Genomic DNA, 13,504 nt, shown 5'->3' with positions numbered 1-13,504 from the left:
AATGTGTATGCAAGATTATAAGTTAAGAAATGTGGCCTGTAGACGACAAACAAACAAATACTAGAAATGGGCGTGGCTCTGCCCCTGGGGGTCGGGCATGCACCAAAAACAATAGGGATCTTCCTTGGGGTATAAGGAATAAGTATACCAAGTTTGAAGAAAATCCAGTAAGAATTGCGCCCTGTAGGCGACACAAAGACACACGAAAAGAAAATGGGCGTGGCTCTGCCCCTGGGGGTTGGGCATGCACCCCAAACGATAGGGATGTTCCTTAGGGTACAAAGAATGTGTATGCAAAGTTTCAAGATTATTAGTTAAGAAATGTGGCCTGTAGACGACAAACAAACAAATACTAGAAATGGGCGTGGCTCTGCCCCGGGGGGTCGGGCATGCACCAAAAACAATAGGGATCTTCCTTGGGGTATAAGGAATAAGTATACCAAGTTTGAAGAAAATCCATGAAGAATTGCGCCCTGTAGGCGAACCACAGACACACACACACACACACACACATACATACATACACACACACACACACACAGACAGGGGCGACGGCATAATACGTTCACATTATGAATGTGGACGTATAAAAATAAACCACTACGGTGATTTCGGACATTTCGCATTGTCACAGAACGTTCAAAATAGCTTTAATCTCTAAGTCACACCCACTTTCCCAGTGAAACCGAAGAAATTGGATCAATCCGACAAGTGGTTTCTGAGATATGACCAAAATGGAAGAATAATAATCCGAACAAAAACAATAGTGTTTCACACAAGCTACGCAGTGTGAAACCCTAAAAATTACCTCTCCCCCCTTCCCCATATAGTCATTATAATGCATCTAAAACAAATAAAATAAAATTGCTAAAAATAAAATAATATTAGCTTAAATGATTTATTCTACAAGTCATTCACAAGAAATTTGTTAAGATTCTGTGAACAATTTATTTTTATTGTTTAAGGCAGAATATGGTACCATGCCTCTGACTGACGTTTTTTCGAAATTAGAAAGTTCGCTCGATTAATATTAACATCAAACATTTGCGAAAGTTTTCTTCATTCTTTTTCGACATTCAAGATGACATATCTCCATCACTATTTGAGACTTTAGAACACTTTGTATCTAATTGCCATTGGGTGAGAGTGATGAAACTCAGAGTATAGATTCATTATTGTAGCTGCGGCTAACTAGACATACTGCGACTACTAAAATTGCGGTAGGTTTGCTGAATAAGTTTCCAAACATCAGAACAACTTTACTCTATGACAAGGTTTAATGACGATAATATTTCAGAACATCCATCTCATAATATGACAGGTCAATAAGATATAGATCTGATCTGCAGACTCAGAATAACATCATTTTAACATCACATCAGCAAAGACATTATTCAAGTTCTAAATTATGACATTATAACTTCAATATTGTCTGGTGCATGGAATACACTTACAAGTGTACAAACATAGACATATTAGCTGCAACGAGACAAAAGCAACAATAAGAACACACATCAACATCTAAAAATCTTAACTTAATCTGTCGTGGACTAGACTGTCCCTAAAATTTAGGCCTTTTTGCGTACTGTCAAATAATAGACTTCCAACAAAGTTTACATTAATTACTATACACTTCACAGACACAGCTTAGACGTAAATCATAGTTACATCGATCAATTATCAATACAAATTCGTTTTCATACGAAATAACAGACAGGCAAACTCATCATTTCGTAAATGAATTGCTACTACTATCAATATGGCGGGTATGAAGTAATATGGCTGCCAATTTGCTACATTTGGGCAGCATACAAATATCATTCTAATAAATCTACAAATGTACTTAAATATATGACTTAGCTGGCAAACTAAAGAGAGGCGTTTTATCTATCTTTTCAACATAAATTTAGTTTACATACCAAATTGTGTCCTACCAAAACTGTAAATTTCAATTGGAACTAGACTAGCGTGTTTGCAACATCAAAGGCTTACCAAAGACCTCGTGCGAATAATTACGTAATACGTCATTAGTATCTGCGTACTCGGACTATTCTCTTGAGCTCTATATGCGAGACCTACTGGAGAGGCGTCAATGGTCAACTCCGCCACTGTCATCTCTGTGTGAAGTCTACATTCCGGCCTCCTAATTGACGAAACATAGTGTAGCAATTACAAAAAACCTTAACTAATAACTAATTGACAAAACTAGAGTAGCAATTACAAAGCCTTAACTAATAACTAATTGCAATAACTAATCAAACAATACAGCATTCCAAAGTATTTTAAATATTTACAGTCTTACATACATGCATTTCACTGATTATGATTTTCAATATTATAATACTGAAATTTATTTCACATATCCATATTTATGGACGGAGTATTGTGATTTTAACACAAATTGTGTTCTTATAACTTTTCGTCACATTCTAACACTAAGCACAACTTTGAAATTGGGCGTTGCAATATACCACTTTTGGTTTTAACTGTTGCTATTCTCGATAAACCACCTTTATCAGTAATAACACTTATAACACGAGCCAAGGCCCACGAATTTCTGATATTACTATCAATTACAAGCACAATATCACCTATTTCCACATTTCGTTTTGGATATAACCACTTTTGGCGCTCCTGTAAGCATGGCAAATACTCATGGATCCAACGTTTCCAGAATATGTCAGTTAAATATTGAACTTGACGCCAGCGACGCTTTATGTAACTATCTGCTTTCTCAGTTGCTGATGGTGAATAAGACAAGTTCTTGTATCCTACGCATAACAGTTGATTAGGAGATAATGCATCCAAATCGTTTGGAGTTTCAGCAACTTTAGTAATCGGTCGATTGTTTAATATGTGCTCAACTTCACACATTAATGTTTGAAGCGACTCATCGTCGAGACGACTAATCTGATCCTTTTGTAGCGAACACAACACTTTGCGAACAATCCGAATTAAACGCTCCCAAACACCACCAAAATGGGAAGCGGCAGGTGGATTAAATTCCCAACGAATTCCTTTCTGAGTGAATTCCTTTGTTAGTTTATCTTTGTTCCATTTATCAATACATAGTTTAAGTTCTCTGTTGGCCCCGACTAAATTTGACCCATTGTCAGAACGGATAAATTTTGGCATAGAACGACGTGCGATAAAACGTCTTATTGCATTGATACACGAGTCAGTGTCCAATGATGATGCAATCTCCAAATGTACTGCTCTACTATTCATACACGTAAAAATAACGCCATAACGCTTTACAACCGATCTTGCGCGTTTGATCTCAAAAGGTCCGAAGTAGTCTATTCCTGTCCTATGGAATGGCGCTTCACCCGATATTAAACGCTCAGCAGGCAAATCAGCCATTTTCTGTTGCAGTTTGGTCGCAGAATATTTACGACATACAACACACTTTGAGATAATCGATTTAATTAAGTTACTTGCACCAATTATCCAGAAAACTTTACGAACTTCTGAAAGTGTAGCGTTTTTACCCAAATGTCCAACGCGAGCATGGGCTTCTCTCACAATCAGTGTTGAAATTATAGAGTTTTTAGGCAATATTATGCATCTAAACACATATCTGCTCTGCGCAATCGTCCACCGATCCGTAAAACACCGTTGGCAACATACGGATCTAATTTTGACACATTTATAGACCTTAAAAGTTTGGCTTTATGTTCTTGATTGTTTTGTTCACAAACTTCGACAATTTCGCCTAAGAACTTTAATTGTTCATGCTTGACAATACATGATTTGGCTTCCTCCAAATTTTCGACAGTCAATGTAAAGCTAGTTAATTTATTTCGACACCATCTGACGCACTGCCTTAATAGCGCTACAGCACGCACAAGACATTTCCAGTTAGAATAATGTTTAACAAGTTTGTCAATTGGACTTTCACGTTCAACAGTTACAGTCACAACACGTTTAATTTCTGAATCGCTGATTTCATCTTGATCCAAATTGTTTGGAATTTTACCACTAGGCCACGTTGATTGATCATCCTGTAGAAAACTTGGACCTTTAAACCAATTATTGTCATTCATAAGAGTCTTAACGCTACAACCACGTGATGCAACATCCGACGGATTTTCTTTCGATGAAATATAGTTCCATTGATCAACAGATGTAGCTTCGCGAATAACTGACACGCGATTAGCCACAAAGGTTTTAAACCTTGTTGCATCGTTTGAAATGTACCTCAGCACAGTTGTGCTGTCTGTCCAAAAATACACTTTGTCAATCCGACACTTGAGTTCATCAATAAGCTTCTTGTTTAACCTGGTCGCAATTGTTGCTGCAGTTAATTCCATACGTGGAATCGAAATCTTCTTCAGGGGTGCTACTCTCGATTTTCCTAAGATTAATGAGCAGTTTATTACGCCATTACTATCGACTAGCCTCAGGTAACTCGATACACCATACCCGGCTTCACTTGCATCGGAAAAATGATGAACCTGAGTTGATACAGCATCACAAAATGAAATAGTCTTAACACATCGAGGGATTCTAAGAGTTTGTAATAGTGGTAAATCCAACAACCACTCTGACCAGTTCAATGAATATCTTTCACTAATTTTATCGTCCCATCCGTAAGCACTTTGACACAATTCCTGAAGTAATATTTTAGCAGGGAGCAGCGCAGGTGCGGCCAAACCCAAAGGATCGTATACAGCACTAACAATAGATAAGACCCCTCTTCTTGTATAGGGTTTGCTGTTTAAGTTTATTTGAAATGTTAACGAGTCGGACGAAACATCCCATAATAATCCTAAGGCCCTTTCTATAACAGGGTCGTCTTCTAATAACGATATTTGCGACAATTTACCACGTTCAGCTAGCGGAATTGAGTCCTGAACGAATGCACTATTACTTATCCACTTATGAAGGTGAAAGCCTCCTAATTTACAAAGTTTTGTGAGATCCTGTACAAGGCCTACAACCTCATCCTCTGGAAGGTCTGTCGATTTTAATAAGTCGTCGACATAAAAGTCATTTAAAACACTTTGACAAACATAGTCATTAAATCTATGAGAATTGTTGTTTGCAGTACTTTTTAAGGCAAAGTTCGCACAGCTTGGAGAAGACACTGCCCCGAAAAGATGAGCTGTCATTTGATATTGTTTAGGTTCAACAGATAAATTGCCATTAGGCCACCACAAAAATCGTAAACTATGTCTCTGTTTTGGTGGGACCTTTACCTGAAAGAACATTCCTTCAATGTCTGCCATAACTGCTATTTTACCTAATCGAAAACGCAATAAGACACCTAATAAAGTGTTAGTTGAATCTGGACCAGATAATAAGGTGTCATTTAAAGATACACCTCTGTATTTAGCCGAACAATCGTAAACTACACGTAATTTCCCCTTCTGTTTGTGAACTACCGCATGATGGGGTATAAACCATAGTCTGTCATTGTCACAATTAATCTCCTCTTTGGGGACTTCCTCAGCATAAGATTTTTCAAACATGGAATTCATAAAGTTTGTGTAGTCTTCATGAAATTTCTGATTTTTTCTAAACTTTCTCCGTAAAGATTCAAGTCTATCAAGTGCCATATTAAAATTTTTAGGTAACACAACATTATTATCCTTAAAGGGAATATCAATTTGATAATGCCCACTAGAATCAAGAATAATTGAATCACTGACATTATTAATAAAGCGTTCATCTAACACCGAATTTTCCTTCTTATCGTCAATGTTTCGTTCCGGAAAATCTAAATTAATAATAGTCCGAACAAGTCTATCTAAATTTTGAGATTGTTCAATTTCAGCACATAAATTTATACTGTTACTCAAGACACGATTTGCCATTAATTTTGATGATTCATTCTCTTCGCGCATGACATTCCACAATATCCATCCTATTGCAGTCTTAGACGCGTGGGGAGAGCCTTGTGGCCCTATCCTATACTCTTGAGGAGTATAGGCTTCAGCAACATTATTACCTATTAACAAACCAACATCACAGTTTAATTCTGGGATGTCAATATCCTCAAGATGTGGATATTTTGAGATATCACTAACTAAAGGGACATCACTCTTTGTCACAGGAATTTGATCAATAGTATAACAACTCTTAATAATGATAGAATCTGACATATCGTACCTGTAAACTTTGATATTACTTAATATAATAGTAGGCATACTATTAGATTTATTCATAGTTTGTAAATTAACACTAGTTTGTTTACCACTTAGACCTAAGGCATACATTAAAGTATGTGTACAGAAACACACACTGCTCCCAGAATCATTGAAAGCATAAGTTTCAACAATTTTACACCCATTTACAACTTTAACCGGTACTATGGGCATTGTACATGTGCATAGTCAACTCTGCTGTGCAGGACCGGCCTCCATATGAGAACCATCCCTTTCTCCATTTTTGTCATTATGCAATATGGTTGGATGTTTTACATTACATTTCAAACAATCTAATTTATACCAACATCGATAACGTCTATGCCCAGGTTTAAGGCAACCAAAGCAAAGGTCTTCATCACGAATATATTTATAGATTTCATCATAAGAAAGTTTCTTAAGTTTTCCACAATCATTAATGAAATGTTTTTCACCACAAAAGTGACATATGAGTTTCTTATTTACATCTATATGAAAATTCTTAGATCTCTGCCTTTGTGACCCTTGACTAAAGTGTGGTGGCCTGTTAAGCTGAGGGGGTTGTACTGGGGAACAAATTGCCTGCATGGCATCTTTACCATAAATAGGATCTGATAATTTTCTAGATTCTTCACGGATAAACTTAACTAAATCCTCAAAAGATGGAATACAATTAGCACCCTTAACCCTTAAAGCCACATTTCTCCACCGATCTTGAAGATAGTAAGGCAACTTACTGACTAATTGCTTTAAATTCTCAGGATAATCTAAGATTTTTACAGAATTAATGTTTATAACAGCATTTAAACATTCTGTCAAGAAAATACCAAATTCGTCCAATGATTTTGCGTTATCAGATTTGATAGGAGGCCACTTTAATGCCTTATTAACAAAGGCTGAAGCAATAATGTCCGTATCACCATATCGTTTATCAAATTCTCTAAGTGCAGTATTGAAAGCTATCTCGGCATTAAGATAACTGAGTCCAGAGACAATGCGGTGGGGCTGACCATATGTATAATTTTCTAAAATATTAAGCCGGTCTTCAAAATTGTCACAGAATATCAAAACATTGGAACTCAATTGTCTCATAAATCTATTATACTCAATTGGATCGCCTCCAAATTTTTTGACATCAATTTGAGGTCTCTTAAGAGACTGTATAAGATCACGGTTAAAATCATAATTTGAATTAACTTTTGCAATAGACGCTGACTGAATTTCATTGTTTACAAAATTTGGAGTACCATTTAAGTTACTAAGATTGACAATTAATGGCTTATCAGAAGTTTGACAAATGTGTGAAGAGCCCTTTTTTAAAGGTTTACAATCTTTGTTACTAACAAAATTTGAAACACCACTTGAATTACTTAAATTGACATGTAATTGTTTAACATAAGTTTGGCAGGAGCGTGAAGAACCATTTTGTAAAAGTTCACGATCAATAACATTAGCCTTTGCTTCTGCGACAGCCACTTCTGTCTCTAGATTTAGTTGTTCTTCGCGTAGTTTTATCTCTAATTTCTCTTTCTCTAGTTGCTGTCTCTTTATTAACAATTTCTGTTTTTCTAACAATACTGCCCGTTCTTGCTCTTGTCGAATTTTGATCAATGATATGTCAGTATACCGAGAACTAGATCTTGTAGACTTTCTGCTTCCATGATTACTGGCACTGTCTTCAGGTCTTATCTGAGAGTCGGTTCTTTGGAGCTGAAACCACTCTTCAACATAATTTCGAAACCTTTTGACCTCACTATCGAATATTCGCAAATCAGGACTGCCCAATTTCGTAAATTTAGTTTTATTTACACAGACTTGATACTGTTCATAAAGACTCAACCATTCTTTATACTTTGATCTAACAGTTTCTACATCAATTCCTGTTATTATCAGAAGAGTTATATCTTTGTTTCTAATATTCAGTTTGTTAATCAGAACTTCAACATTAGTATCATTAACATAACTGTTAGTTGAATGACAGGACACATAGCATTCGGACCTGACATTTTGACTAGAGTCTGGCGGAAACACGCGCTCAGGTATTACGTCAATACCTGGACTTAACAAGCACGGACTTAACAAGCTTCCACCAGTACTGTTCCTTGGTAACACACTCTCAGACGTTTCGACAACACCTGGACTTAACAAGAGTGGACTTAACAAGCTACCATGAGGAGAGTTCTTACGAAACACACGCTCAGATACCGTCTTACGGATATCTGGACTTAACAAGCGTGGACTATTTACATCTGAAGAAAACTCACGCAACGACTTCTGGACGAAACCGTGACTTAACATGCGTGGACTTAACAAGTTTTCAGCAGACACACTTCTTCTATAATTCGGATCCATTTTCAAACAAACGGTAGACTGGTTCCAACTGAAATCTGGTAATAATTTGCTAATTAAGATGTAGCTGCGGCTAACTAGACATAATGCGACTACTAAAATTGCGGTAGGTTTGCTGAATAAGTTTCCAAACATCAGAACAACTTTACTCTATGACAAGGTTTAATGACGATAATATTTCAGAACATCCATCTCATAATATGACAGGTCAATAAGATATAGATCTGATCTGCAGACTCAGAATAACATCATTTTAACATCACATCAGCAAAGACATTATTCAAGTTCTAAATTATGACATTATAACTTCAATATTGTCTGGTGCATGGAATACACTTACAAGTGTACAAACATAGACATATTAGCTGCAACGAGACAAAAGCAACAATAAGAACACACATCAACATCTAAAAATCTTAACTTAATCTGTCGTGGACTAGACTGTCCCTAAAATTTAGGCCTTTTTGCGTACTGTCAAATAATAGACTTCCAACAAAGTTTACATTAATTACTATACACTTCACAGACACAGCTTAGACGTAAATCATAGTTACATCGATCAATTATCAATACAAATTCGTTTTCATACGAAATAACAGACAGGCAAACTCATCATTTCGTAAATGAATTGCTACTACTATCAATATGGCGGGTATGAAGTAATATGGCTGCCAATTTGCTACATTTGGGCAGCATACAAATATCATTCTAATAAATCTACAAATGTACTTAAATATATGACTTAGCTGGCAAACTAAAGAGAGGCGTTTTATCTATCTTTTCAACATAAATTTAGTTTACATACCAAATTGTGTCCTACCAAAACTGTAAATTTCAATTGGAACTAGACTAGCGTGTTTGCAACATCAAAGGCTTACCAAAGACCTCGTGCGAATAATTACGTAATACGTCATTAGTATCTGCGTACTCGGACTATTCTCTTGAGCTCTATATGCGAGACCTACTGGAGAGGCGTCAATGGTCAACTCCGCCACTGTCATCTCTGTGTGAAGTCTACAATTATATCAATGCCTGAACTTAGTTCGATGATGTGAATTTTTTGCTTGGCTAAGTAGCGATAAGCAATTTGATTTGTCAATATACAGGTCACAATTCTATGGAATACAATTACTGCTTTTTACTGAGCGACGTTTCGACTAGGCTTCTCTAGTCATTATCAAGCTATGATAAAAAATGAAAATATGACAGGACAATATATACATGTACACCACAATGCTAAGTTAATGATGACAAACCAGGGATGTAACTTAATTACGTGTACCTAATGGTAATCTGATTTAATTGTACGCTAATAAGTAATAATACCAATTAACCTAAAAAATTGACTAATTGATTAATGGATAAGTTGTTGTGGAGTATACACAGTGATTAGTGGGTTTTAATAATACAAACGTTGCAAGAAAATGAAAATTGATGAAATGTTATCAACGACCCCTTTCACTGAAATAAATACAAATGGTAAAAGAATAGATTGTTGTGGAGTATTTACAACGATTTGATGAGGTTTTGATAATGACAACATCCCACGAAGATGAGATTTGATTTGTGTTATGACCAAAATAATTGATATGTGGATGTTGATGCGAGTGATTACACTGATATACGAAAAACCCTTAGAACAATGACTGCACAAATGATCAATAGTCCCCTGAAGGTTGACAATTTAAAATATTGAGTGGTACTTCACTGGATGTTATGGTGATGTAGAAAAGCAGGGTTAGAAATATTGAGTGCATTAAATTACAATAACCGCAGGCCTGAAAAGCAGAAATGCCTGAAAAGCAAAAATAGTTGGGAATTATTAGTTGTCATTTTTGCATATTATGATGGTTATTACAAACTTAAAGTTATTACTGGAATATTGATAAGTATTAAATATGATAAAAAAGAAAAAAGTAGAATTATGCTTAGCCTTGATTATGTGATAAGAATATCATACGCCCTGGGGAGGAACAATCCTTGATCTCTGTTCATCGTTGGTTTGTGTCGTCGTATATGAATGGCTTCATGTAATCGGCGCGCTCTCTTGTTGCCAATGGTCCAACGTAAAACCACTATGCAAGAATATAAGCAACAAGAGAGCGCGCCGATTACATGAAGCCATTCATATACGACGACACAAACCAACGATGAACAGAGATCAAGGATTGTTCCTCCCCAGGGCGTATGATATTCTTATCACATAATCAAGGCTAAGCATAATTCTACTTTTTTCTTTTTTATCATATTTAATACTTATCAATATTCCAGTAATAACTTTAAGTTTGTAATAACCATCATAATATGCAAAAATGACAACTAATAATTCCCAACTATTTTTGCTTTTCAGGCATTTCTGCTTTTCAGGCCTGCGGTTATTGTAATTTAATGCACTCAATATTTCTAACCCTGCTTTTCTACATCACCATAACATCCAGTGAAGTACCACTCAATATTTTAAATTGTCAACCTTCAGGGGACTATTGATCATTTGTGCAGTCATTGTTCTAAGGGTTTTTCGTATATCAGTGTAATCACTCGCATCAACATCCACATATCAATTATTTTGGTCATAACACAAATCAAATCTCATCTTCGTGGGATGTTGTCATTATCAAAACCTCATCAAATCGTTGTAAATACTCCACAACAATCTATTCTTTTACCATTTGTATTTATTTCAGTGAAAGGGGTCGTTGATAACATTTCATCAATTTTCATTTTCTTGCAACGTTTGTATTATTAAAACCCACTAATCACTGTGTATACTCCACAACAACTTATCCATTAATCAATTAGTCAATTTTTTAGGTTAATTGGTATTATTACTTATTAGCGTACAATTAAATCAGATTACCATTAGGTACACGTAATTAAGTTACATCCCTGGTTTGTCATCATTAACTTAGCATTGTGGTGTACATGTATATATTGTCCTGTCATATTTTCATTTTTTATCATAGCTTGATAATGACTAGAGAAGCCTAGTCGAAACGTCGCTCAGTAAAAAGCAGTAATTGTATTCCATAGAATTGTGACCTGTATACTCTATTTCAATTACTAAATGCCATTGAAACAGTTGATTTGTCAAGATTCGAACATAGCAACTCTGCTTTTAATTGAGGTAGATGTGCATTAGGTCAATGTCTTCTCGTCTAAAGCTATGCAGAGCTAAGCAGTTTCATTAGTCTATGCTTTGGGACAAGATAACTTTCATTCTAATCGATGGAGTGTGATGAAACTTAGTGCATAGTGCCATAGTTTCACTACCAGGTACTTCAAAACCTTGACTGAGTTTGCTTGTGAACATTTTCTGCTTACACAAGTTTAGTGAATCAGTTTCATTGCTCAAAACTTTTCAAAAAACTAAATGTGCAATTAATTTTATTTGTCTCCAGGGATTACGGCAGGCACATTACTCTAACTGTTAGTCTGTCGGTCATGTGCATAGACAATTTGCTCATAGTCATTGAAATGAAATGAAATGGAGTTTAACGTCCCACTGTTCTGCTCCTAACCTGGGCTAATGAAGACGGGCATACGCCATACAGTGTGCTATGAGGGAAATTTTGCCCGGACAGCGGCACTACGGCCTACTCTTATATCGAATTCCAACTGCCAAGGGATCTTTTACGTGCATGCCAATGTGTACACGGGACCTCGGTTTTTCATCCCATCCGAACGACTAGACAGCTTTCCTTGTCAGCTCCTCTGTCCTGCATCACTGACAAGGGAGAACCACGCCGGAAAATCTGGATGAACTTTCTCGGCCAATGCAGGGATCGAACACCCGACCTCCAGGCTAGCGAGCTAGCGTCTTACCCACTTAGCCACGTGATCCCCTCATAGTCATTGTTCATCAAGACTATGAGATAAAAAAAATCCCAGGAATTATATAATAATATATATTCTATTATTACTACTACTAGGAGATTGCTGCAGCTGAGGAAAATTTTTATTGCCATGGTTACCATGCAAAATCCAATATGGTCAACAAAACAGCCATTTTTTGTAATTTCAATGACAATTTGACCAAATATTAGAATAATCTGATTAACCCAGGGCCATTTCTTACGTGAGCCAGCGCCACACTGGCGAAAAATATCGATGCCGATAATCGTCGGCGACTACGGAAAAATATCGATATCGATATTCAATTCTTGATATCGACACTCGTATAAAAAATAAAGGAACTTCAATAAAATGAAATGAACGGAATGTTTTGTGTCAAATAATCTCCGCCATATCATTCAAAACACGCTAAAACTAGTAAAAGTAAAAACACACGCACACACTAGACAATCACAAACGCACTTTTTGGGGTCGTTTACAACAATGACAATGAATAATTAATTGGCCACAGATCACTAAAGCTTTAATGTTAATTCTCGTCTCTTAGACCGGCTCTAACTTTTTCCTAAATTTTTGTTGGGTAGAACACTTTCTACCACAGATGGAGCAACATGTGACAACCTCTTGCCCAAAAGCACGTATGAGGTTCACCATGGAAAACTTGAGATAAACAAGCTGGAAGTAGAGACAAAACCTCTCAACTCTTGTATCCTTCCGCCTCAAAATCATAAATATTCACCAAAACCTGGTAGGAAATGTATTTTCAAACCCTTTTCTTCGATTCTACACCAAAGTCAACAAAAATCGCCACGCAAAAGGGGGAAAAGGGAAAGGGAGAGAAAGACTAAAAATAACTTTCGCCCTACATCCTTTGGTGAGCTGTGTCCAATTAATTGTTCAGGGGAAATAACTTTAATAGAAAGTTATTTATTGTTATAAGCGACCGAGGAAAATTGTCAACAGCAATTGGTGGCGAGCGCGAAGCTTCGATTACTATTTTGTTAATAATACTAATACTATAATATAAGCTGTGAACGAAACAAACATTAAGAAAACATAGTTTGAGGATCATAGTTTCTTTTTTATTTGATCAATAACACATTTAAATGCATTATTAGCATTCAAACAGTTATTTCTTTAAATTTTCCGATATATCGATATCGATATATTGCCGA

At 36.2% G+C, this 13,504-nt stretch overlaps 1 protein-coding gene and 1 long non-coding RNA gene across 3 annotated transcripts; both read right to left on the bottom strand.

Moving 5' to 3' along the window:
- Window positions 1–1,258: 1,258 nt before the first annotated feature.
- LOC126811404 (uncharacterized) lies at window positions 1,259–4,486 on the bottom strand. Of its 2 annotated transcripts, XR_008786014.1 has the most exons (3): window positions 3,577–4,486; window positions 1,920–2,722; window positions 1,259–1,479 (listed from the first exon to the last, which is right to left on the bottom strand). XR_008786014.1 is itself a non-coding variant. In XM_050536993.2 (2 exons), the coding sequence occupies exons 1-2, from the start codon at window positions 4,311–4,313 to the stop codon at window positions 2,410–2,412; spliced, it is 1,050 nt and encodes a 349-aa protein (XP_050392950.2). In that variant the 5' UTR covers window positions 4,314–4,486; the 3' UTR covers window positions 1,259–2,409. The 2 variants fall into 2 exon arrangements, 1 of the variants encoding a protein (XP_050392950.2); XM_050536993.2 differs by having other exon boundaries at window positions 1,259–2,722.
- Window positions 4,487–8,621: 4,135 nt separating this feature from the next.
- On the bottom strand, window positions 8,622–9,446 carry LOC126811425 (uncharacterized). Its single transcript, XR_007675593.2, has 2 exons — window positions 9,283–9,446; window positions 8,622–8,842 (listed from the first exon to the last, which is right to left on the bottom strand). It is a non-coding gene; the product is annotated as an uncharacterized LOC126811425 (long non-coding RNA).
- Between the last annotated feature and the right edge of the window lie 4,058 nt (window positions 9,447–13,504).

Source organism: Patella vulgata, chromosome 2 (genome assembly GCF_932274485.2).
Source record: "Patella vulgata chromosome 2, xgPatVulg1.2, whole genome shotgun sequence".
In the NCBI taxonomy this organism is placed as follows: Eukaryota; Metazoa; Mollusca; class Gastropoda; family Patellidae; genus Patella; species Patella vulgata.
This window is presented reverse-complemented; position numbering and strand designations above follow the sequence as displayed.

What these genes read in the sequence shown, in the direction of transcription:
- LOC126811404 (XM_050536993.2), bottom strand. Translation starts at nt 4,313, where the DNA reads ATGGAATTAACTGCAGCAACAATTGCGACCAGGTTAAACAAGAAGCTT. An exon ending in CGATTGCGCAGAGCAGATAT is followed by an intron (nt 2,723 to 3,576) that starts GTGTTTAGATGC and finishes GAAAGCAGATAG; the next exon opens with TTACATAAAGCGTCGCTGGC.